At 39.0% G+C, this 27005-nt stretch overlaps 3 protein-coding genes and 1 long non-coding RNA gene across 4 annotated transcripts; 3 read left to right on the top strand and 1 right to left on the bottom strand.

The window, feature by feature from the left end:
- Nucleotides 1-4986: 4986 nt before the first annotated feature.
- On the top strand, nt 4987-6550 carry LOC126054361 (uncharacterized). Its single transcript, XM_064043177.1, has 2 exons — nt 4987-5108; nt 5544-6550. The coding sequence occupies exons 1-2, from the start codon at nt 5072-5074 to the stop codon at nt 6548-6550; spliced, it is 1044 nt and encodes a 347-aa protein (XP_063899247.1). The 5' UTR covers nt 4987-5071.
- A 184-nt stretch (nt 6551-6734) lies between these two features.
- LOC135119205 (uncharacterized) lies at nt 6735-9518 on the top strand. The gene is made up of 2 exons (XR_010278046.1): nt 6735-8298; nt 9459-9518. It is a non-coding gene; the product is annotated as an uncharacterized LOC135119205 (long non-coding RNA).
- An 817-nt stretch (nt 9519-10335) lies between these two features.
- Nucleotides 10336-26651, bottom strand: LOC110378621 (zinc finger protein 43). The gene is made up of 10 exons (XM_064043226.1): nt 26473-26651; nt 25858-25995; nt 24967-25443; nt 24287-24487; nt 23798-23913; nt 22329-22439; nt 21029-21232; nt 20209-20320; nt 18886-18993; nt 10336-10523 (listed from the first exon to the last, which is right to left on the bottom strand). The coding sequence occupies exons 1-10, from the start codon at nt 26614-26616 to the stop codon at nt 10359-10361; spliced, it is 1776 nt and encodes a 591-aa protein (XP_063899296.1). The 5' UTR covers nt 26617-26651; the 3' UTR covers nt 10336-10358.
- On the top strand, nt 10977-18283 carry LOC110378636 (SCAN domain-containing protein 3). The gene is made up of 5 exons (XM_064043224.1): nt 10977-11054; nt 12601-14497; nt 16018-16281; nt 16943-17030; nt 17489-18283. The coding sequence occupies exons 2-5, from the start codon at nt 12665-12667 to the stop codon at nt 17935-17937; spliced, it is 2634 nt and encodes an 877-aa protein (XP_063899294.1). The 5' UTR covers nt 10977-11054; nt 12601-12664; the 3' UTR covers nt 17938-18283.
- Nucleotides 26652-27005: the final 354 nt, after the last annotated feature.

Genomic DNA, 27005 nt, shown 5'->3' on the forward strand with positions numbered 1-27005 from the left:
CTTTTAGCTCTTGCTTCCGTGGATAGAGTATAGTAGCAGGTTGTATGTGACATCCGCACTCACACGATGAGCGTCCACTACAGTGCGCTCAGTGTAGCGCCACCTTCGCGCACTCCGCCGCGCTCTACACGCATACTAAACTCATACACAAGAGCAGATAGATATTATATAGTAATATAAGATAAAGACAACAAAATAATGTGTTTTATTTAATAACTATTAAGTGACCCCTAGACTTACTATAATATTGCGCAATCTTTCTATATCTATGGTCAATCTAGCACATTATGAAGGTTATATTGCGCAATGTAGTTGATCGTCTAGGCTGCCCCTTGCGGCTTGTGGAGACCTCGTAAGTCTTCATAGAACTCAGTGCGTCTGCTAAAGTAATAAGCATTAAGGGGTATTTTTTCTATCTCCAAGAGATTGTAGTAACTAGGTATTGGTACAATATCTAGTAGCAGGTTGTATGTGACATCCGCACTCACACGGGCGAGCGTCCACTACAGTGCGCTCAGTGTAGCGCCACCTTCGCGCACTCCGCCGCGCTCTATACGCATACTAAACTCATACACAAGAGCAGATAGATATTATATAGTAATATAAGATAAAGACAACAAAATAATGTGTTTTATTTAATAACTATTAAGTGACCCCTAGACCTACAATAACATTGCGCAATCTTCCTGTATCTATGGTCAGCCTAGCAGAATATTGCGCAATTTTATTGATCGTCTAGGCTCTCCCTGTGGCTATTATTTGTTGAGGCTTCGTAAGTCTTTATAATACTTAGGGGCTGCTAAAGTTACTTGCACTAAGGGATATTTTGTATCTTTAACGGCCAGTTTTTTCATCAAAAGTTAAAGTAATGTCTAAAGTAAAAGTAATGGTCAAATTCGTTTTTTCAAGGCTAAAGTGACAGCAAAACTAATAGAAAAATTGAATTTGACCGTTACTTTCACTTTAGACATTACTTTGACTTTTACTTTGGCTTTAACTTTCGATGAAGAAACTGGCTGTAAGACTTTTTATTATAATAACAAATTAACGGTTATAAGAAGTTTTTACAGTTATTATTAGTTTAAATTCACATCTAGCTAAATCTCAGGGGGCCTGTTAAAATTACTTGTATAGGGGTATTTTCTATCTCCAAGAGATTGTGGTATTGTTATAAGTACATATCTAGTAGCAGGTTGTATGTGACATCCGCACTCACACGGGCGAGCGTCCACTACAGTGCGCTCAGTGCAGCGCCACCTTCGCGCACTCCGCCGCGCTATACACGCATACTAAACTCATACACAAGAGCAGATAGATATTAATATAGTAATATAAGACAACAAAATTATGTGTTTTATTTAGTAACTATTAAGTGACCTCTAGACCTACAATAATATTGCGCAATCTTCCTATATCTATGGTCAATCTAGCACACTATGTAGGTAATGTTGCGCAATGTAATTGATCGTCTAGGCTGCCCCTTGTAGCTATTTTTGAAGGCTTCGCATATTGCGCAATCTTTAATATCAATCCTATACCTTCTGTCAATTTTGCATACTGCCTGTGTAATATTGCGCAATTTCATTGATCGTCTAGGCTGCCTCTTACTTGTGCCTATTTAGTTTTGGAGGCTTCGTAAGTCTTTATAAATCTCAAGGGGCCTGCTAAAGTTACTTGCATTAAGGAGTCTTCTATTCCCAAGAGATTGTAGTGACTAGGTATTGGTGTAAGTACATATTGTCTAGTAGCAGGTTGTATGTGACATCCGCACTCACACGGGGGAGCGTCCACTACAGTGCGCTCAGTGCAGCGCCACCTTCGCGCACTCCGCCAGGCTCTATACGCATACTAAACTCATACACAAGAGCAGATAGATATTATATTGTAATATAAGATAAAGACAACAAAACAATGTGTTTTATTTAATTACTATTAAGTGACCTCTAGACCTACAATAATATTGCGCAATCTTCCTATAACTATGGTCAATCTAGCACACTATGTAGGTTATATTGCGCAACTAAATTGATCGTCTAGGCTGACTCTCACTTGTGGCTATTCTTTTTGAAGGCTTCGCATATTGCGCAATCTTTAATATCAATTCCTTACCTTCTGTCAATTTTGCATCAGCTTATGTAATATTGCGCAATGTAATTAAACGTCTAGGCGGCCCCTTACTTGCGCGGCTTGTGGAGGCTTCGTCAGTCTTTATAATACTTAGGGGGCATGCTAAAGTTACTTGCATTGTGGGGTATTTTCTATCTCCAAGTGATTGTAGTGACTGGGTATTGGTATAAGTACATATCTAGTAGCAGGTTGTATGTGACATCCGCACTCACACGGGCGAGCGTCCACTACAGTGCGCTCAGTGCAGCGCCACCTTCGCGCACTCCGCCGCGCTATACACGCATACTAAACTCATACACAAGAGCAGATAGATATTATATAGTAATATAAGATAAAGACAAAAAATAACGTGTTTTATTCAGTGACTTGGTTTTATTTAATAACTATTAAGTGACCCCTAGACTTACAATAATATTGAGCAATCTTCCTATATCTATGGTCAATCTAGCACACTGTAGGTAATATTGCGCAACTAAATTGCTTGTCCAGACTGCCCCTTACTTGTAGCTTTTATTTTTGAAGGCTTCGCAAGTCTTCATAAAACTTAGGGGGCCTGTTAAAGTTACTTATTTAAGGGGTCTTTTCGATTAGGTTACTATTAGTTTAAATACATATCTAGCTAAATCTCGGGGGCCTGCTAAAATTACTTGCATTTAGGGGTATTTTCTATCTTTAAGAGTTTTTACAGTTACTATTAGTTTAAATACATATGTAGCTAAATCTCAGGGGGCCTGCTAAAGTTACTTGCTTTAAGGGTTATTTTCTATCTCCAAGAGATTGTAGTGCCTAGGTATTGGTATAAGTACATGTCTAGTAGCAGGTTGTATGTGACATCCGCACTCACACGGGGGAGCGCCCACTACAGTGCGCTCAGTGTAGCGCCACCTTCGCACACTCCGCCGCGCTGTACACGCATACTAAACTCATACACAAGAGCAGATAGATATTATATAGTAATATACGATAAAAGACAACAAAAAATATGTGTTTTATTTAATAACTATTAAGTGAACTCTAGACCTACAATAATATTATTATACAATTCAACCCTACGCCAACTGTCAATTTACCTACAATAGTATTGCGCAATAAATCATTGAGCAATTTTTCAATATCTATGGTCAAACTAGCACACTGTGTAGGTTATATTGCGTCTTTGTTCGTCGGATGCCTCTTACTTGTAGCTTTTATTTTTGAAGGCTTCGTAAGTCTTCACAAAACTTGGGGGGCCTGCTAAAGTTACTTGCATTAAGGGGTATTTCCTATTAAGTTATTATTAGTTTCAAAACATATCTAACTAAATCTCAGGGGGTCGGAAAGTTACTTGCTTTAAGAGGTATTTTCTATCTCCAAGAGATTGTAGTGACTAGGTATTGGTATAAGTACATATCTAGTAGCAGGCTGTATGTGACATCCGCACTCACACGGGCGAGCGTCCACTACAGTGCGCTCAGTGCAGCGCCACCTTCGCGCACTCCGCCGCGCTATACACGCATACTAAACTCATACACAAGAGCAGATAGATATTATATAGTAATATAAGATAAAGACAACAAAAATATGTGTTTTATTTTATAACTATTAAGTGACCCCTAGACTTAAAATAATATTGCGCAATCTTCCTATATCTATGGTCAATCTAGCACACTATGTAGTTATATTGCGCAATTTCATTGATCGTCCAGGCTGCACCTTATTTGTAGGTATTCTTTTTGAAGGCTTCGCATATTGTGCAATCTTTAATGTCAATCTGTCAATCCTATACCTTCTGTCAATTTTGCATACTGCCTATGTAATATTGCGCAACTAAATTGATCATCAAGGCTGTCCCTTACTTGTAACTATTATTTTTGGGGGACTTTGTAAGTCTTCATAATACATTACATAGGGGGCTGCTAAAGTTACTTATATTTAAGGGGTCTTTTCTATCTTTAAGAGTTTTTAAAGTTAATATTAGTTTTTATACATATCTAGCTAAATCTCAGGTGGTCTTATAAAGGTATTTGCTTTAAGGAGTATTTTTTATCTCCAAGAGATTGTAGTGACCAGGTATTGGTATAGCTACATGTCTAGTAGCAGGTTGTATGTGACATCCGCACTCACACGGGCGAGCGTCCACTACAGTGCGCTCAGTGCAGCGCCACCTTCGCGCACTCCGCCGCGCTCTACACGCATACTAAACTCATACACAAGAGCAGATAGATATTATATCTTATTTTACCTTACAAAGTAAAAAAGGAATTGAAAGAATAAGAAAACGTGTTTTATTTTAATAACTATCTAATCCCTACTAATATTATAAATGTGAAAGTAACTCTGGCTGTCTGTCTGTTACGCTTTCACGTCTAAACCATTGAATTGATTTAAATAAAATTTGGTACAGAGATATACTTGACCTTGAGAATAAACATAGGATAGTTTTAATCCCGGACTTTTGAAGTGTTCTCTTGGAAACGTGATAAAACTGAACTCCACGCGGGCGAAGCCGCGGGCGGATGCTAGTGAACGATAAACTAAAAGGCTCTCGGCGCGATCATTTGAGCATTTTTGGCAGTCGTTACGGTAAGTCGGAAGCCAGTAAGTCTTATGTAGGAGTATTGAATTGCCCGGGTAACTAGGTCAGATAGGGCAGTCGTTCCTTGTGGCACACTGGTACTCAGCTACAACCGGTTAGACTGGAAGCCGACCCCAACATAGTTGGGAAAAAGCTAGGGATGAAGATTACTCGGCATGCGTAAGACTTTTAATGGGTAATTTCAGAATTGTAACATTACGTGGCGCAAACTATATTTTATTTGTATGTAAAACAATTGTTCAATTTCATATCAAGACAATAAATAAACAATAAATCATATTACTTTATTACGATCGAAAACCGCGACTTAACAAGGCAATGTGGAAAGGAAAGTAAAATATAAAAACGGAAATAGTAATTTTTGGAAATATGAAAATTCTTATTATTTTAGCCTGCATAGGCTTTGGTAAGAACTTTAATAATATGATCTGTACTATAGTTATCGGCACGGATAATGAGCTCTCGGCGGAAGAGTGGGGATCGCTTTGCGCACTGAACACTTAAGGCAATAAACCAATAAATCACTTCTGCGCAGGTGAAGGTCAGGGCTCAATATCCTTGCCGATGATTATACCGTACCTATAGACCAAAATCACCAAAATAGCAGACCAATCGAATGTCGTTGGAATACGATTGGTTTTATATTAGTAGCAGAATGCCCGATATGGTTAAAACTGCTATTGCGATCATATTGCGATTCAATTTCTATTCGATTTTGACATTATTAACTTAGGAGAATCGGGCCCCATGTTGCGGGTGAAACCGCGGCAAAAAGCCAGTTCATTATTATAATATACTTAGTAGGTAGCGTTAGTAATGATGATAATATTGAATATTCCAGCGGCCTCAGTGGACCCCTCACCGCGGAGCGTGAACGTGGCCCTAGAAACCTCCTTCCTCTTCGAACCCAAAGACGCCAACGAGAACATATCATTTATAAAAAACATAAAAGACTTTTTGGACAAACTGTACAAAATACTGGCGCCACAGACGAAGTACCAGAAAAAGTTCCGTTCAGAAACCGACGTTGTCGAGCAAAAACCGGAAAGAAAATGGGGCTTTTTCGATTGGATAAAAAGTGCTGGTGAGCAGTTTTTAAATATGACCGCTCCTAAAATTGAGGCGGCTGCTTCCGTTGTTCAGACTGAAGTGTCTAAGGTGGCCGAACAGGGGGTTAATGCTATTAAAGACGTCATGCCTGAAATGCCTGAAATGCCTAGTTTCCATGATGTTATGCCCGATATGCCTTCGTTCAAAGCTAACGATCACGGGGAATCTAAGGTTTTTAAACCCAGTGGAGACAACATTAAAGAAAGCATAAAAAATATGCTACAAGATGACAATGAGGCTCTCAATGAAGTAGCTAAAAAAATGAATCAATATTACACGGAAGAAGAAGTGAAAAAACTACACAAACTTTTGCGAAAATTCACAAAATATTTGGACGCTGACGTTGACACGTCCAAAGTTATCAAAGAGATATTCCAAGTAGTATTTTTGGATAAATACAAAAGTCTTAATGATACTGCTAAAGCTAATTTGGTCAAAGACTTTGAATTCTTGTGCGATTATATGAAAGCGAGTAAGAATACTCAGTTAAAAGCGCAGACTAAGAAACAGCCGTCAACTCCATCAAATCATTTAGTTTTACCGGAAGTCCAATTATTATTTGGTGAAATATTAAATCCGAGTAAAAATCCACAACCGCTTACTGGTGAAAATAAAGATTTAAGACGAACCGATAAGAAAAAACATAAAAAGGATGAAAAGAAAAAAGGTCCTACCCAATCTCAAATTGTCGTTGACAATCTAGAACTTATTGTGAAATCTCTTAAACCACAACCTTAATAAACTTAAAGCCATTTAGATATTTTATTTATGAAAACAAAACCTAATTTCTAAAAAGAGAAATTCTAAAATGAATCAACTTTTTTTGTAATAAATAATATTTATTTCTCACAATTTTAATATAAAATCAAAGTGTCTACAAAAAATAATAAATTAATGAGCATTTGATAATTCTGATCACATTTTGTATTTACAAATATTACAATAAATCCATATAATATATTTTTTTAAACATAGATCGCGCCAATTTGACTTCAATTTTTTTACTCATGTGGTTAAAGAAACCAACTTCAGGCAAGCAAAGCTGTTGCATTGTAAAGCGCTTCCTAGATGGTCAATTTAATTGCGCAATATTAAAATATTGTAAAATTCGACTTTTATAGTTACTATTGAAGATTGCGCAACGATTTTTAATGAACAAAATTATTAACCGACTTTCCAAAAAGGAGGTGGTTCTTAATAAGTATGTTTGTATCTATTAATCGTAATATTGCGCAATTATATAAACGGTCGCTGTCCCGTGTGTATTATTTCGTGTTCACGGAGACCGCCGCGCTCTATAAGGCGTGTGTTAGACGTTCAATTACACCAACCGTCTAGGCATCGCTCGCAGTGCTAAGAGCCCTGCCTCTCTAGGACGCCATGGCGACGTCGCCAGCGGCTCAGGTCTGGCTACTTCCAGAAGCAGGATGCCAGCATCCAAATGTCGCCAAGTCGCTGAAGAAATTGCACGTTAACTGGCGACCACATTGGCGACTGTGTGAGGGAGGTGCGCTTTACCGTGTACATTATAGTAACAACTGTGGCCACGTCGCCAAGCTGCCACGGTAGCCAGAAGCCTCGTAGGGAACTGTAGCTCTTGGCCACGCCTCTAATTTGGCGACGTTGCCAAACCGTCGCCAAGTGAGTTAGGTTCCATACATTTCAATACTAACTGCTTGGATCTGCTGTTAGAGGCCTGCTAATTGCAGGGCTCTAACAGTATAGTTCACTCTTGCAGCGTGACAGTCTTAGCGAGCAAAGCTGTTGCATTGTAAAGCGCTTCCTAGATGGTCAATTTAATTGCGCAATATTAAAATATTGTAAAATTCGACTTTTATAGTTACTATTGAAGATTGCGCAACGATTTTTAATGAACAAAATTATTAACCGACTTTCCAAAAAGGAGGTGGTTCTTAATAAGTATGTTTGTATCTATTAATCGTAATATTGCGCAATTATATAAACGGTCGCTGTCCCGTGTGTATTATTTCGTGTTCACGGAGACCGCCGCGCTCTATAAGGCGTGTGTTAGACGTTCAATTACATCAACCGTCTAGGCATCGCTCGCAGCGCTAAGAGCCCTGCCTCACTAGGACGCCATGGCGACGTCGCCAGCGGCTCAGGTCTGGCTACTTCTGGCATCCAAATGTCGCCAAGTCGAGTGGCCATGGCCTCTCGATAGACAATTGTTTACGTCGTCGCTGAAGAAATTGCACGTTAACGACTGTGTGAGGGAGGTGCGCTTTACCGTGTACATAAGAGCTCTACCTCACTAGGACGCCATGGCGACGTCGCCAGGGGCACAGGTCTGGCTACTTCTGGCATCCGAATGTCGCCAAGTCGAGTGGCCATGGCGTCTCGACAGTCAATTGTTTACGTCGTCACTGAAGAAATTGCACGCTGACTGGCGACCACATTGGCGACTGTGTGAGGGAGGTGCGCTTTACCGTGTACATTATAGTGGCAACTGTGGCCACGTCGCCAAGGTGCCACGTAGGGAACTGTAGCTCGTGGCCACGCCTCTAATTTGGCGACGTTGCCAAACCGTCGCCAAGTGAGTTAGGTTCCATACATTTCAATACTAACTGCTTGGATACGTAGCCGGCGACGTCGCCATTGGCGTCCTAATGAGGCAGGGCTCTAACAGTATAGTTCACTCTTGCAGCGTGACAATCCTAGCGCCGGAGCACACGTTGTGCACGCGCTTCCTGTGCGTGTACAGCGAGGCGCTCTGTCTGAACGTGCAGCCGCATATCTCGCACGAGAGCGGTCGCTGTCCCGTGTGTATTAGTTCGTGTTCGCGGAGACCGCCGCGCTCTATAAGAGCCCTGCCTCACTAGGACGCCATGGCGACGTCGCCAGCGGCTCAGATCTGGCTACTTCTGGCATCCAAATGTCGCCAAGTCGAGTGGCCATGGCGTCTCGATAGACAATTGTTTACGTCGTCGCTGAAGAAATTGCACGTTAACTGGCGACCACATTGGCGACTGTGTGAGGGAGGTGCGCTTTACCGTGTACATTATAGTGACAGCTGTGGCCACGTCACCAAGCTGCCACGTAGGGAACTGTAGCCCGTGGCCACGCCTCTAATTTGGCGACGTTGCCAAACCGTCGCCAAGTGAGTTAGGTTCCATACATTTCAATACTAACTGCTTGGATACGTAGCTGGCGACGTTGCCCTTGGCGTCCTAATGAGGCAGGGCTCTAACAGTACAGTTCACTCTTGCAGCGTGACAGTCTTAGCGGCGGAGCACACGTTGTGCACGCGCTTCCTGTGCGTGTACAGCGAGGCGCTCTGTCTGAACGTGCAGCCGCATATCTCGCACGAGAGCGGGCGCTGTCCCGTGTGTATTAGTTCGTGTTCGCGGAGACCGCCGCGCTCTATAAGGCGTGTGTTAGACGTTCAATTATATCAACCGTCTAGGCATCGCTCGCAGCGCTAAGAGCCCTGCCTCACTAGGACGCCATGGCGACGTCGCCAGCGGCTCAGGTGTGGCTACTTCTGGCATCCAAATGTCTCGATAGACAATTGTTTACGTCGTCGCTGAAGAAATTGCACGTTAACTGGCGACCACATTGGCGACTGTGTGAGGGAGGTGCGCTTTACCGTGTACATTATAGTGACAACTGTGGCCGCGTCGCCAAGCTGCCACGGTAGCCAGAAGCCACGTAGGGAACTGTAGCTCGTGGCCACGCCTCTAATTTGGCGACGTTGCCAAACCGTCGCCAAGTGAGTTAGGTTCCATACATTTCAATACTAACTGCGTGGATACGTAGCCGGCGACGTCGCCATTGGTGTCCTAATGAGGCAGAGCTCTAACAGTACAGTTCACTCTTGCAGCGTGACAGTCTTAGCGCCGGAGCACACGTTGTGCACGCGCTTCCTGTGCGTGTACAGCGAGGCGCTCTGTCTGAACGTGCAGCCGCATATCTCGCACGAGAGCGGGCGCTGTCCCGTGTGTATTAGTTCGTGTTCGCGGAGACCGCCGCGCTCTATAAGGCGTGTGTTAGACGTTCAATTACATCAACCGTCTAGGTCTAGGCATCGCTCGCATCGCTATAGTCATCGGCACGAATCTTGGGCCCTGACCTACATCTGAAGTGATTGCGCTTTACCGTGTACATTATAGTGACAACTGTGGCCACGTCGCCAAGCTGCCACGGTAGCCAGAAGCCACGTAGGGAACTAGCTCGTGGCCACGCCTCTAATTTGGCGACGTTGCCAAACCGTCGCCAAGTGAGTTAGGTTCCTTTAAATAAAACTACTTTTACGGATTTTATCGCGGTTATATTATATTATTTAATCCCGACGTTTCGGATCCTTTACAGCATCCATGGTCACGGGCAGACTAATGTCGGGATTAAATAATATAATATAACCGCGATAAAATCCGTAAAAGTAGTTTTATTTAAATGTCTAATATTCGCGTAAGTGTCAGAAATCAATATGAGTTAGGTTCCATACATTTCAATACTAACTGCTTGGATACGTAGCCGGCGACGTCGCCATTGGCGTCCTAATGAGGCAGGGCTCTAACAGTACAGTTCACTCTTGCAGCGTGACAGTCTTAGCCCCGGAGTACACGTTGTGCACGCGCTTCCTGTGCGTGTACAGCGAGGCGCTCTGTCTGAACGTGCAGCCGCATATCTCGCACGAGAGCGGTCGCTGGCCCGTGTGTATTAGTTCGTGTTCGCGGAGACCTTTTTTGTCCTGAAACAAGAATTTTGAGATTACTTTGGGGTTAATCTTTACTTTTCTAAAGATATGTGCATAGTTCCGTGACGACAATTTAGCGCGAACTGTGCATAAATGTCATTTATTATCGTCAAAAACACAAGTAAGAATATTGCAATCAATACATAGTATGAAACAAAGTCGCTTTCTCTGTCCCTATGCCTATAAGTACGCTTAAATCTCTAAAACTACATAATGGATTTTATGCAGTTTCTTTAATAGATAGAGGGATTGAAGAGGATGGTTTTATATGTATAATAAAATCCATTAAATAATATTGCACCCGAGCGAAGCAGGTCGCTTGTAAATAATAATTTTACTATTTAAATTGTAAAAAGTAATCATGAAGCCTAACATATAGTGAACGAAACGGAACGTGATGACGGAAGCTTAACTGTCAATGTCAATTCTAGTTTGACATTTGTTACTCAGCGTCGTATGTTTATTGACACGGGATATTCTGTCGAAGTTTATTTCGTATTTGTGTATAAAATAAACATGGAAAATGTAAGTATACAACTTAGTTATCACATAAATATTTAATAACATTCATTTATCGTGGCGTTAATCTAGTCTATAACCTTATTTCTTTAAAATTAAAAGCAATTTGTGCCGATGCAAGATCACCGGAGATGCATTTATTGTTCGCGCCAAATTAACATAAACAATAACAAATAAATATAGTAGGGTTATTAACGAGATCAAAATAGCGTTTATCATATTCATGTAGACCAAAACGACTAGCGGAGATGTCATAACTAGAACGCCTCGTTAATTCACTCGTACGGAGCGTTTTGGTCACGCCCATCGGAATATTTGATCTAGAAAAAGGCGACTGCCTTAGGTATGGCTCAAATTAATGTGGTGTAAAAAATCTTATAATTATGTAAAATATAAAAACAATAATTGGACATAGTTATGCAGAAACGTTCCAACCCACAAGTCACCCGAAATCGAGTTATTGTGATTGAACAGCCTAAAATTTAGCATATGGTTATCTAAACTCAATATAATTCAACAATAGAACCTCTAGTATATACCTTTACTAGTTAGAATAAAAAAGAATACAACTGAAACGCGTAAATGCTTATATCTCAAATTCAACTTACAGTGGGTTGGAACGTTTCTGCATAACTACGTCCAATTATACTCCATATTATTTTATATTTGAGTAGGCATTTAACTAAACGTAAATAATTAAACTATTGTACCTATATTATGTAGATTTTTAGTCACAGTTTATTTTAAAACAAAAGTCTTATCAAGACTGTCCTTTCATCTATGTCCCATTCTCTGAGCCTTTTTCCCAACTATGTTGGGGTGGGTTTCCAGTCCAACCAGATGTAGCTGAGTACCAGTGCTTTACAAGGAGCGACGGCTCTATCTATCCCTCTCAACAGTTACCCGGGCAACCCAATACCCCTTGGTTAGACTGGTGTCAGACTTACTGGCTTCTGGCTATCCATAACAACTGCCAAGGATGTTCAATGACAACTGGGTCCTACAGTTTAACGTGACATCCGAAACACAGTCATTGGTCTCTAAGATATACTCAAAAGTACATACAAACTTAGAAAAGGTGCATTGGTACTCGCCTGACCTGGAATCGAACCCACACCCTCATACTTGAGAGGTTGGTTCTTTGCCCACTAGGCCACCACGACACTCTATATACCTGTAGTAAAATGCCTTCTCAAATAAAGTAATATGTCACTGGAAAATAACAAGACTCGTAAGTTGATAAATTTTCTAGGTAGTTGATCAACTGTCAGAAAATAAAAAACGGCATTTGAAATGTACTATTTAACGTATGTATTTTAGTAAGTTGATTAATACATCCGTCAAAGGCGAGGTGTACAGTAGACCGCACATCAGTGGTAACTGTCATGCACCTTAACTCAATAGTAATAAGTACGATTTTCCTATAAAACTGTTACCACTGACCTGAAGTTGACTGTACGTTGATTGGTTAAAAGAATACCAGCCGACCGCCGCCATTACCGGTCTAAACGTCAACAATTCTTCATCAGTACTTGTTTTTCTTTATTTACAGAAGTAAAATTAGCCATTGTCGTTTTGTTTGATAATAATTCTCATTACAACGCGTCATTTTATTTATGACGAGTGAAATGGAGTCTGTAGTTGCAAAAACAAACAAACAATCAGTGAGCAATACAAGTTTTGTCGATCGAGAACAATTTGATGCAGAGTTACAAAAGTACTACAGTGGGCTAAGCGCAGAAAATAAAAAAACTGAGTGGACGAGTGAAAAAATCCAAAATGTTATACAAATGTTAGAAGAACACAATATTGCTAAAACTTTAGGTAAGCGATCATCAGACAAGCAATATTATCACGCAAGAAAATATGATACAATTAACATTGGTGACGAAAAAGTTTTAATATTAAAGAGAAAATCACATACTGATCCAACGGTACGGATTGTTCCTAGCTCTGAATTCTACCAGCTAATATATGAAGCCCACGTTGAAACGGGTCATGGACGGCGTGACAAAATTATTTCTGCCCTGAAAGATAAGTATGTAGTACCAATATGGGCGATAAATATATTTCTTAAGCTGTGTAAAACATGTATTGCGAAGAAAAGTCTTCCCAAGCGTGGAACAGTCGTAAAACCGACTTCTGACGACTTTGACAGGAGAGGACACGTCGACCTCGTAGATTTCCAATCCTCGCCTGATAATGATTATAAATGGCTTCTGCAATACCAAGACCATTTGACGAAATTTTGCTTTCTGCGACCTTTAAAAAGCAAAGAAGCGAAAGAAGTAGCGATTGAGATACTCAAAATATTTTTGGAAGTCGGCTGCCCAAATATCCTCCAGAGTAATAAGCGTGAGTTCACAGCTGAGGTGTTAAAAGAAATTGTAAGCTTATGGCCTTCGTGTAAAATTCTTAATGGGAGACCAAGCAAAGGAAATATAGAACGGAGACAGGACGTGAAAAGTATGATACAATCATGGATGGTAGATCACAATTCTACAAACTGGTCGATAGGGTGTTACTTTGCTCAATTTCAGAAAAATACATCATTTCATCCAACTATTCAGAGAACACCGTTTAGAGCCTTGTTTGGGGATGACCCGAGATTAGGTCTAACTTCTACTAATTTACCTAAAAACGTGATAACTAAACTTGAAACTGAACAGGATCTAGAGAGATTTTTAGAAGGCGCTAATAAAGAAAACGACAATTTACATTATCTTGATACACTTAAGGCTGTAAAACAAGAAGAAATTGCCGAAGACGATAATGAGATACAAATTCCATCAAGCAACTTAAATATACCAACAACAGTTAATGACATTCATCCAGAGATTCTCAACATTGAGTCTGAAAATACACCCATCTCCAGCGACAACCATTTAGACCAAGCCATAGTTTCTAATCATGACACACTTAATACTGAAGAAATAACAGAATCAAACACTAATATAAACATAAATGACAAAGAAGAAATACCGGTTGTCAATGAAATCACTTCTGCAAACAACAGAGATATAATTTCTACTGAAATAGAAAACACAAGTATTTTATGTCATATTTGTAATCTAGAAACAACGGGAGCGATTACATGTCAAAATTGTAATAGCATGATACATATAATGTGTGGAGTATCGAGCGAAGATGAAGGTAGCAGTCAACTGATCTGCAATTTGTGTGCAAATGAATATAGCGTTTCGAGAGAGAGACAGCAACATTTGAAAAGAGCCGGAGACAGAATAGCTTTGTCGTCTAAGAAATTTAAAGATATGGGAACTACAGTGCTTGTCGAAGAGCCTGAAACAGACAGAGGGGCTCTGAACAGCAAAAATATAGAAAAAACAAATGAACTGTTTAGAGTTGGCACTCCATTTGGAATTAGTGACGGCATTCCAAACGCTGACCTTTCTTCAGAAAATACGATTATCTCTGATGATATTTCACAGGTAAGAATATTATACATAATATATAGCATAGACGAACTTTAATATCCCTATTTAAAAACATAAATATTAAAACAAATATCTAAGTGTTTGTAACTCTATGAATAAACACTTGCTAAACGCTTTCGACCAATCAGAGAAAAGTGTATTAAGTGACGGATAATAGTGTACCGTCAAATAGTACACTGGGCAACGATTGGCTCATTTGTGGATGATTTTACATATAGTTAATTATTAAATTACGGCTAGGTACCGTAAGTTGACCAATTAGGTAAAATTCAATGCGTTCAATAGTACATTTCAAATGCCTTAAATACTACATTTCAAATGCCGTTTATTATTTTCCGAGATTTGATCAATTACCTAGAAAATTGATCAACTTACGAGTCTTGTTATTTTCCGGTGACATATATAAAATGAATTATCTGAGACTATTAGCATACCTGCTAGTCAGAGTGTAGCAAAAGTTGTGCTCATCATCCTCCTGCCCTCATCCCAATTTTTATTTGGGGTCGGCGCAGCATGTTTTCTCCTATCTGCCGTCATCTCACAAGTAACATTCTTTCTTACCACATCTACTTTCACACAATCCATCCATCGTTTCTTTGGTCTTCCTCTTCCACTATATCCGTCCACGTTCATACTCATCACCTTCCTCACAACATGACTCTCATTGCTTCGCATCACATGCCCATACCATGACAGCCGGTTTCCACGCAGTTTTTCTGTTACCGGCGCTACTTTCAAACTTCCTCTTATATACTCATTCCTCACTCTATCCATTCGCGTAACACCACACATACCTCTTAACTTTCTCATCTCTGCCGCATGCAATTGTCTTTCATTCATCGCTTTTGTGGGCCAGCACTCCGATCCATACAAGACAGCAGGTCTGACTGACCATACTGTAGCAAAAGCTGTGAATTAGAAAAAAAAAATCATCCAAAATACAAATTCTTTCAAATTGCCAGTTTTAGAGTTCTATTTCATCATTACATGAGTCTCCAATAGTAGTCAGAAACCAGTAAGTCTGACACCAGTCTAACCATGGGGTATTGGGTTGCCCGGGTAACTGGGTTGAGGAGGTCAGATAGGGCAGTCGCTCCTTGTGGCACACTGGTACTCAGCTACATCCGGTTAGACTGGAAGCCGACCCCAACATAGTTGGGGAAAGGGCTCGGAGGATGATAAGTCTCTAAAAGTTACTGCTACAGCCTTTTTATCGTCCCACTGCTGGGCACAGGCCTCCTCTCACACGGAGAAGGATTGAGCATTAATCACCACGCTTGCTCAATGCGGGTTGCTGATTTCAAACTTTACAGTCCATGTTTCCTCAAGATGTTTTCCTTCACCTTTTTATCAGCCTTTGATGTCCAAGATATACTTAGAAAGAACATACAAACTTAGAAAAGTTGCATTGGTACTTGCCTGGAATCACACTCTCATACTCGAGAGATTGGTTCTTCACTAAGCTACCAAGACTTTTTTTAACTTTATATTTTATCTTCATTATTTATTTCCAGCATCCCAGCAAGGGAAGAATTCTATCAGAAAATGAAATGATGGGTTTAATAGCCTTAATAGAGGACAGCAAAATCATTACGGACAAAAACACAGATGCCACTACAAATTTATTGAAAGCTAAGGAATGGCAGCATATAACACATGTCTTTAACTCTAAGTATGGATTTGGTTCGCGGACGCCGCATCAGTTGAGATTAAAATGGGATAATTTGAAAAAGAGCTCTAGGAAGCGGACTGCTGAAATACGGATGTTGTGTCATAAGGTAATGTTACTTTGATTAAAAATATGAATGTTTGTATGTATGAAAGTTTGAACCTGTATGTATGGATTTTGATGAAACTAGGCAGTAATTACCAATACAGAGAAAACTTCATTTTTCTACCATCTTATTCTTTATTGTACACAAAAACATAAAAAAAACACACACAACACAGAGAAGACATTAAGAAATTCACTAAGAAATTACTGAACTGATTTGATAAATTATTTCACAATTGGAAAGCTACACTCTTTCTTTTTAGTGGTGAAGGGCGGGCGTTTTGGGGGCTGTCTTTTGTAAATTTTACCTTCAAAAAGTGCTGATTTTCAGCCTACTGTGAATAAATGACTTTTTATCTTTATCTTCCTGAGTAACTTAGGCTATATTTTATCCCGGTAGTAGTTCCCACGGGACGCGGGAAAAACAGGTTTTATTAGGTTGACTTGTACATAACTATGTAATGGAATCTAAGGTTACTAACTTAATCATCTTCCAAGGATTGTATTGTCATGAAAATTGTCAGCTGTATGTAGTTCTGATGACAATACAATAATATGGTACTGTCGAACTGATCTGATGATGGAGTCGGAAGATATGAACTGGAACTTCTTGACGGAACATTGTATTTTAAACTATTTATTGATGATTTAATTTTGTTTTTCAGAACGGTGGCGAGCTGCCAGCAGACTATCCTTCTAATGATATCTTAGACCGAGTGGCAGCTATTCTAGGCAATCCAGTTGATATTACAGGTATGTAATATTAACTATAGAGTCCTAGCCGATTGTCGGCTACGGCGGCTGTTCTCATATACGGAGATCAGTCAGCTGCGCAGGACATATTATAGTGCACGAGCATTTGCTTGGACACAGGTGCACTCACTATTCCTTCACTCTCATAGCCCGATGGGACTGCCTATCTAACCTCCTCAACCCAGTTACCCGGGCAACTCAATACCCCTTAGTAAGACTGGTTTCTGACTACCCGTAATGACTGCCAAAGATGTTCAAATGACAGCCGGGACCTACAGTTTAACGTGCCATCCGAAACACAGTCATTAGTGTCCAAGAGATACTTAGAAAGTACATACAAACTTAGAAAAGTTGCATTGGTACTTGCCTGACCCTATCAAACCCACACTCATACTTGAGAGGTTGGTTCTTTACCCACTAGGCCACTATATAAAACTAACATTTTTTTAATTTAACAGCTTTGCGATCCAAAATAAAAGAAGAACAACAATCAGATGACGAATTTTTGGAAACAGAACAAGACACAACTCAAAATGAAAATGGAACTATCAAAATAGGAACAGACACAATAGAAATAGAAAATGGAACAGAAACACAAAATAATAGACCAGTAAAATTTGGAAGAACTACAAATAATATGAATAGTAGACAGAATGCTATAGCCCAATTTTATATGACAAAGCGACACTTAGCGCGTAGCAAGGCACAAAATATAAAATTAGAGAGTGAAAAAATATGTCTAGAACATGAAAAATTAAGATTGGAAAATGAAAAGATTTTGTTGGAACACGAAAAGATAAGATTAGAAAATGAAAAGATACTTTTAGAACACGAAAATTTGAGACTACAAAATGTGAAATTACAGTTGGAAATTAGCAAATTGAGGGGATTAGAAGATGAAAATTAGTGTATGAGTTCTCAAATAAGGAGATCAGCCAGCTGCGCAGGACATATTATAGTTTGGGCACATTTGCTTGGACTGCGGTGCACTCACTATTCCTTCACTCTCATAGCGCGATGGGACGACAATCCGACACCACCGGAGAGAGATCACAAGCAGGACAGTAACGTGATCTCCGATGCACGGGTGTATCAATCACCAACTTACAGAGTTCGGGCTGCTTTGTGGAAGTTTCTTTAATTTTCAAAGGGGTGAAGAGCAGTAGGTATTCGACTACTAGACCATTTTTTTTTGTTAAGATAATAAGTGTGTTAAGTTCCTATGGACATAATTCAGTGAGAAAATAAAGATTATAATGTAGATTGAAATTAGTTTCATTTCATATGGTGTATAATTCTCGCCAAACTTTTTGTCGACACAGAACGTTGCGCGAGTAACTGCGCAGAAATTATTTCAGACATCAGCGGTTACAAACATATAAAAATCCTTTTTACAATATTAGAGAGGCCCATTTTCATGTAAATAGACGTCCGTTTAACACAACTTTTTACTTTGAAAATTTTACTTGAAAGTTAAAGAAAACTGTAGTTTTTTGCTGTCTGTGTCTTTGGTTGGAGTCATCAACTGCCCAACCTTTTCCCCTCTATGTTGGGGTCGGCTTCCAGTCTAACCGTGTGTAGCTGAGTACAAGTGTGCCACAAGGAGCGACTGCCGATCTGACCTCCTCAACCCAGTTACCCGGGCAAGTTATAATGAAGTTCCTGCCGGTGCTGCGGGATTGTCCGCGCGAGTTACCGCGGCGCTGGTACATAAAGGGCTTAAGAAGGAACATGGTGGGGTTTAGTCAGGAAGAGTCTGACACTCCCTCACGCTGCACCCACAGCGGGAGGGGTCATTTTATGATTTAATTGAAATAAAAAGGTTAGTATTAGTGAAATTAAACGATAGTCTTACCCTAAAAGCCTTCCCACACTGTTGACATATCTTGTCTCTGGCGCTCTCCTTGACGCCCTCGTGTGCTCGCCTCACGTGCCGCGTTATACAACGACGGGTCGCTAATGCCTGTGGAAGTGTACGAAAAATGTATAAAAAACTAGATGTTTCCCGTGATTCTGGAGAACCCACTTCCCGCAACTAGGTAAAATGTAGTCTATGTCCATTCTTAGGGCCTTATTAATAAACACATATTAAAGATACCCCAGGAATAACCATACATTTACATACGTTTAAAGGACAATGGGCACAAATATATGGGACCTGGTATACCCCACCAATAGGAATGTCATATATACCATTGAATAGGGCTTTTTATGTAGAACAATATTTACTATGACCGCTTTGTTGAAATGTTTGTCCGTTCTGAGATATAGATCAAAAACTGTGCAAAAGTTAGAACTAAATAATCAATTGATAACTCAAGTTTTTAAAGGAAAATCTAAGTACTACCAAGTGTAAGTCTTGTAAGTGCTATCTGCTGTGCCCGTTAGGGTCCATAATTGTTACTATTAGGTATGTAGCATTTCAACCTTTTATAACGGACAAACAATAGAACAAAGCTGTCATTGTAAATATTGTTCCAATTAAAAAGACCTATCCAACGATATATATGACTTTGCTATTGGTGCGGTTTCTCATTACGCCCAAAATCCAGTTGATACAATAAAAGGTTGAAATGCTACATAATAGTAACAATTATGGACTCTAACGGGCACAGCAGGTAGCACTTACAAGACTTACACTTGGTAGTACTTAGATTTTCCTTTAAAAACTTGAGTTATCAATAGATTACTTAGTTCTAACTTTTGCACAGTTTTTGATCTATATCTCAGAACGGACAAACATTTCAGCAAAGCTGTCATAGTAAATGTTGTTCTACATAAAAAGGCCTATCCAATGATATATATGACATTGCTATTGGTGGGGTATACCAATCTGCCCATTGTCCTTTGGAATAACTTCTCGATATTTATTAATAAAGGGGTCAGGTTTTTGTCAGTAGATATCACTTATTGGTTTAGTCGTTTTGACCGACACGACCGGGCACGACCGGAAAGAGATCACAAGCAGGACCGACATTTACATGCTCGGGTGCACGGGTGAATCAATCACCAACTCCCAGGCTCCGGGCTGCTTTGTGAAAGCTTAAGAAAACCCACAAAGCGATTTCGAACCCACCCGGGAATCGAACCCGAGACCTCGAGCACAGCAGCCGCGCTTGCGACCACTAGAACAACGAGGCAGTCGAGGTAGAACATCTAAGCACTAAAAGTATCTTACCTTCCCGCAGACGGGACACTTATGTTGCGTTTTACCCATGTGCTGGTAATTGACGTGATCTCTCAACTCTCCGCGAGAACGATATCCTTTATCACATAGAGTACATTTATACCTGTAGGAAAAAAATACTTTGATATAGCGTAGGTTGAAAATAATACGATCTGATGTAATAGGTATATGTAATAGGTAATCCCTACTAATATTATAAATGCCAAAGTAACTCTGTCTGTCTGTCTGTCTGTTACGTTTTCACGTCTAAACCACTGAACTGATTTTAATAAAATTTGGTACAAAGATAGAGTTGACCTTGAGAAAGAACATAGGATAGTTTTTATCCCGGACTTTTAAAGAGTTCTCTTGGAAACGCGATATAACCGAACTTGACGCGGGCGAAGCTGCGGGCGGATGCTATCATGCTAGGATGAATAAATGTGTTCTGGGAATCAATAAAAAAAATCGTCAAACTACATATTTATATACTGGATAGTCTGAAGCCAGTAAGTCTAGCAACCAGTCTTACTGAAGGGGTATCGGGTTGCCCGGGTAACTGGGTTGAGGAGGTCAGATAGGCAGTCGCTCCTTGTGGCACACTGGTACTCAGCTGCATCCGGTTAGACTGGAAGCCGACCACAACATAGTTGGGAAAAGGTTCGGTAGATGATGTCATTTATGTATAATATTTTATATTTTATATGAGCCTTAGATACATGCTACATATAAGTAAAACAAATAAACCCGAGATTTACCCATTTGGGTACGGATCCCTAAAAAAATGAACTTTTTACACATTCATTCGTAAAAAAAATATTTAATAACTTACTTGAGTATATCAACCAACGCATGAGCTTTCGTATACTTCAAATGATGCTCATAAGACGCTCGACTCACAAAAGTCTTAGCACAATGCACACATGTGTGCGTCTGTCTGTCTGTGTGTGTGCGTGCGTGAACTTTCAGCAAGTCCACTCGCACTTGCTTGTGACACACTTCACATTGTTGACGAGGTGGACCACCGCGGTGTAACCTGTATATAAACTTGAATATTGAGGAAAATAAATAAAATAGGTAGTTGAGAAGTGTCTTATATTAAACTTAAAGGTTCTAGGTAAGTCTGTGCCAAATTTTGAGGAAATCTGTTCAACCATTTTGGTGTAAAAGAGTCTTTAAGTTTCGTTTTCTTTAAGCGAAAGTTAGGGAGATATAGCACACTTTAAGGGTCCCAATTTTTGAAAATGGTTTACTTTTGGATCAACCAATGATGACAATGATTTTATACTAGCTTTGTCCCTCTATTTTATCCATATTTATTCTTCTCTCACTAAAAAAACTATTTTTGCTAATTTTCTATATTTTCGCTAGTAACATAAGGGTCGTATTAATAAGTCTTATAAGACACTAGAGCTCCTATCTAACGAAAGTCTTAGCACAATGCACACATGTGTGCGTCTGTCTGTTTGTATGTGTGCGTGCATGAACTTTCAGCAAGTCCACTCGCACTTGCTTGTGACAAACTTCACATTGTTGGCGAGGGGGACCGCCGCGGTGCAATCTGTATATAAACTTGATTATTGAGGAAAATAATTAAAATAGCTAGGTGAGAAGTGTCTTAAATTAAGCCCTAAGGTTCAAGGTAGGTCTGTGCCAAATTTGGTTTAAATCGGTTCAACCATTTTGGTGTAGAAGAAGTTTTAAAGTTCCGTTTTCTTCAAGCGAAAGTTAGGGAGATATAGCATACTTTCAGTCTTCTATTTTGAAAAACGGTTTACTGTTGGATAAACTAATGTTGACTTTGATTTTATATTAGCTTTGTCCCTCTATTTTATCCACATTTGGTCTTCTCATAATAAGATACTAAATTTTCGCTGGTCTTATTCTCTCAAGACTCAAGAGCCAAAAGGATCTTATCCAAGAATATTGTATAGACCGAGGTAAAGATTTCAGAGTAGGTTTTGTTTCCTCATAATTCGACCTTATGTCGCCCATCTTAAAAGCACACAAGAATGTTAATAACACGACTCTACCAGCACTTTCACACACGCGGATTTTGCCTTGCTTGGTTTTTCTGCGCGTCAAATCCCCTAGTGTGAAAAACGCTCTACTACAATATTTCTAATACTCACAACTCGTGCCTGGTCAGGTTATTCTTGAAAGCGAACCGTTTTCCGCAGGTTTCACATTTATATCCTTCTCTGTGGTGACGCTGAACGTGCTTCCATCTTTGATTCTTGTTACTATAACAAATACATACAATTACAACTGTTTTCTGATGAAGAATGAAGTGAAGTCGTGGTGGCCTAGTGGGTAAAGAACCAACCTCTCGAGTATGAGGGGGTGGGTTCGATTCCAGGTCAGGCAATTGCCAATGCAACTTTTCTAAGTTTGTATGTACTTTCTAAGTACCTATATCTTGGACGCCAATGGCTGATAAAAAGGTGAAGGAAAACATCTTGAGGAAACCTGGACTATAAAGTCTCAAAGTCAAAGTCAAAATCATTTATTAAAATAGGCTAATACGATTAGCACTTTTTAACGTCAAAATTTTACAAGAATGACAGCACCCCCAAAACGCCCCCCTTTCACCACTTCCTAGTGTTATGGCTGGAAAGAAGAAGCGGTGAAGAACAAACTTCCCAGCAACACAGCTGTCTATTACAATTTAATTATTATTAATTTATTTTACAGTTATACAATTCAATTTTATTTATTATTAATTTAAAACACCGAAAAATACAAAATAAAATAAAGCACTTTTGTTCCACTTCAGAGCTGCCATCTGCGTTTATCTGTGAAATAATCATTAACATTATAATATGCCTTTTTAACAAGAATTTCTTTAACTTTGTTTTTAAAAGAACTGTCCGTTAATTCCAACAGATGAACCGGAATTCTGTTATAAATGCGTACACAAAGCCCCACAAATGAACCGTGTACCTTGTGTAAACGATAATTAGGTGCGGTTAACTTGTGTTTATTTCTAGTATTAAAATGATGAATCTGAAATCAGCAACCCGCATTGAACAAGCGTGGTGGTTAATGCTCAATCCTTCTCCGTGTGAGAGGAGGCCGCAGCCCAGCAGTGGGACGATAAAAAAGGCTGTAACAGTACAACTGTTTTCTTAACAATTAATTACTTTGACAATATTCTAATATTCAGTAAAAGAAAAATATCATCATCTGCCTAGCTTTTTGCCAATTATATCGGGTTCGGCTTCCAGTCTAACCGGATGCAGCGACTGCCTATCTGATCTCCTCAATCCAGTTACCCGGGCATCCCAATACTCCCAGGTAAAACTGGTTGTCAGACTTACTGGCTTCTGTCTACCCGTAACAACTGCCAAACATGTTCAAATGACAGCCGGGACCCACCAGTTTATCGTACCTTCCTTTTCTCGTACTTTCCGTTTCCGTAATTTTATGTACATGTAATACATATTAACAAAAGTCATCATCATCCTCCGAGCCTTTTTCCCAACTATGTTGGGGTCGGCTTCCAGTCTAACCGGATTCAGCTGAGTACCAGTGCTTTACAAGAAGCGACTGCCTATCTGACCTCCTCAACCCAGTTACCTATATACAAAAGTATACTTACTCAAAGTACTTATTGCATTCCGTACATAGATATCCGTAGGGCGTACGTTTGTCTGTCATAGTGGGGTTCCGTTTACCTTTACTCTCCTTTTTAGATAAATCTGTTTTGTGACGACCCTGGAAAAAGTACCAATTACAGTTTACAGTTCACGCCATTTCTCATTAATAAAATAAGGATTTGTGAATCTGTACCTACTAATAATATTGTAAAGCTGAAGAGCTGGTTTTAGGTCGTCTTTTTTGTTTATTTGAACAAACTTAGAAACTATAAGTTCGTTTTGAAAAAATATTTCAGTTCTTTTGTGTATGTAAATGATATTGTTTTCTATTTTTTTCCCGCCAATTTGCGAAAAGAAGTAATTCGATTGATTTATGCTTTATTACAGATAATTTTAAAATCGGTCCAGCCGTTTCCATATGAATAAGTAATATACATACGCACATACATACAAACTTTAGCTTTTATAATATTAGTGTGATGACTACCCACCTTTTTCCTTTTATTATTCGTTAATTCAACATTCTCTATGCTATGTTCAGTCTTCAAATGTGTTGCCATATCATTCATATTAAAGCTGGTGTACACACATAGCTGACATGTGTGTTTATGGTAATGCGATTCTCTATGGTCTTCGTATAACGTTATTGGAGTGTAGACTAGGCATATATCACATGGGAGGTGGTCTGGTTTCTGTAAAATAAATACAATTATATATTAAGGGACAAGTCATCATAATTTTGGTGAAACATAACATTTTATATTTAACAAATATTTAAATAATTAGTTGTATGTAACCTGTGTCCCGTGGGAACTACTTCCCGTAATGGGCTGAAATATAGCCCATGTTACTCGGGAAGAGTGTAGCTTTCCGACAGCTTTTGGAGACAAGCAAACAAAAAATGTTTCCTCTTAATTATTCTGTTATCATGTGAAATCATATCCTTATTCCGATGATTCTATACCTAATCTATATATACAAGCAAAGTTTCTTCAATTCTGAACCTTTTTTCAATTCTGAAAGTTCTTTTAATTCAAATCTTTATCCTGTCAGTAGAAGCAGGAAAAGAATAAAGACTACTTTACACCCGGTGTTGGGAAGTAGTACCCTCGGGACACGGGTGGAACAACAAGCAAAGCATAAAAGAATCAAATGTTATACAAAAACTCACCTCTGTATGTAAAGAAGAATTATGTTCATCCAAACCAATTTGACTACTAAATATCTCAATACAACTATCACATTTAAATTCCGCATTTACAAAATCATCAGCCATTCTATTCTGTAACCTTAAATCTTCTAACTCACTATCCACAACCAAAACAGTAGAAAAATACTTCCTTTTTCTACCATTTTTCAATTTCTTTTTCTTCTTCAACTTAAAAATTACATCTTCATTATCTGTGGCGTCTTTTGACAGTTCCTCTTTATAGTCTATGGTTTGAATGACTACTTGTGTCTCGCTGTCAGATGCGCAGTTGGTGTGTAGCTCTGATAGAGGTATGTCCTCTTCGCTTTCGCTTTTAATGTCCATTGTGAGACCACAGTCTATGAAATTGTCTGGTTGTGTGTTATTTGATTTGGAAATTATTTTTTGAAATGTTGTTTTGTGGTTGGTGGTTAGGCGGGAAAGGCATGTTGTTTCAATCTGGAATATAATGGGTTGTGTCAATTAGCATTTTGTGACTACATTAAACATTGTTCAACTATGGACACCCACTGACCAATTATTTTTAACTTGTTATAACATAGTCTTTGTAGTAGTTGAGTATTGCATTTATTTATTCAAAGTATGTGCTACCTTTGTATAAATATGAGAAAAAAATAAGATAATGTAGCATTGCAGATAAATAACAAAGTTTTTGAATCCGTTTCATAAATTGATTGAAATTCTCTCTTCTCATTCATTCTTCTCCCAATGATTTTTTGCCTTGCCTTTCTCAACTATGTCGGGGTCAGCGTTCACAAAAAGAAATAAAAAAATATTTATACTAGTAAGCAAATAAAATATCATGATCAATACTTTCTATACCAAAATTGATTTAAAATGACTAAAACTAACCTGACTTCTCCCATCCACAATGCTGGTCAGCTGCCTTTGAGCGACACACGCCTGCTGCCGGAACCTCATGATCCTGCACATGACAGCTCTACACTCCCAGCACACGTGCAGACTTGCTGTGTCTTTGTAGAAACCTTCCTGTAACCAAGATAGACTGATCTACTTAGAATTTTCAATGTGTTGGGTTTGGATTTTGGCGTAAGTGGATGCAGCTGCATGCCTTTGTGCCCAGTGGCTGATATACTTTGAGCACAACCCAATTTGCTTGTGATCTTATACTTTGGTACTTCCCTATATATACTCAGTTTTACATACACCACCATATAATTCCCCTACAAACTCCCCTTAAGTACTCTTATGCATTTTCTCTTTAAACTTTTTAATACACCTGAATTTTAATGTACGTGAATTTTCAACTAGGATATTCTGTGGGGAGGGATATAGATAAGGATTTATTTGAGGCCCTCCAATTCAATTTTAGATCCTGGAGTTAAAACATACTGGTAGCTTAATAAGACGATGATTTTAGCGGCATCTTCACTTAAGAACAAAAGCAGGCTGATGGAGTATGGATGGAGTTCATGATAATATGCTAGTAATTATTAATATGCCTACCCTATAAGCTTCAGAGTCATAAGATAGCAGTAAATATAAATTATTTACTCCTTCAGGAATTCTGCATAGCTGAAACAATTTCCTATCTCTACTTAAACATGTACAACATAATTTCTTTAACGCTAGTTCAGGGTTATCATCCATTTTAATAAGTTTTATTTATTTTTCCGTGTTTAATTTAGGAAATTGTTTATTTATTTACACTATTTTGTTGACTGGCGAAGAATAATAAATATTTTTGACACTTGTCACTTCTGTGATTTTGACATTTGACATTTCAGGAGGAGTTGCAACTTGCCAGTTGAGTTTTGTAGCCATTTGTAGCAAATATTTTTTCGTATTCATATTTAACCTTGCTTTTTATCAAATAGGAATCAACTAATTTTGTATCCGGATAGAGCATTTTGCTATGAAAATATTACTGCATGTTATAAAAAGATCTAAGATAAGAAGGATAAATCATTTTGGTTTGTCAGTGGTTTTTAAACAAGTCTTAAAAAATATACCCTTAAAATGGGTAGACAAGTAAATGA

This window comes from Helicoverpa armigera, chromosome 31, assembly GCF_030705265.1.
Source record: "Helicoverpa armigera isolate CAAS_96S chromosome 31, ASM3070526v1, whole genome shotgun sequence".
Lineage (NCBI taxonomy): Eukaryota > Metazoa > Arthropoda > Insecta > Lepidoptera > Noctuidae > Helicoverpa > Helicoverpa armigera.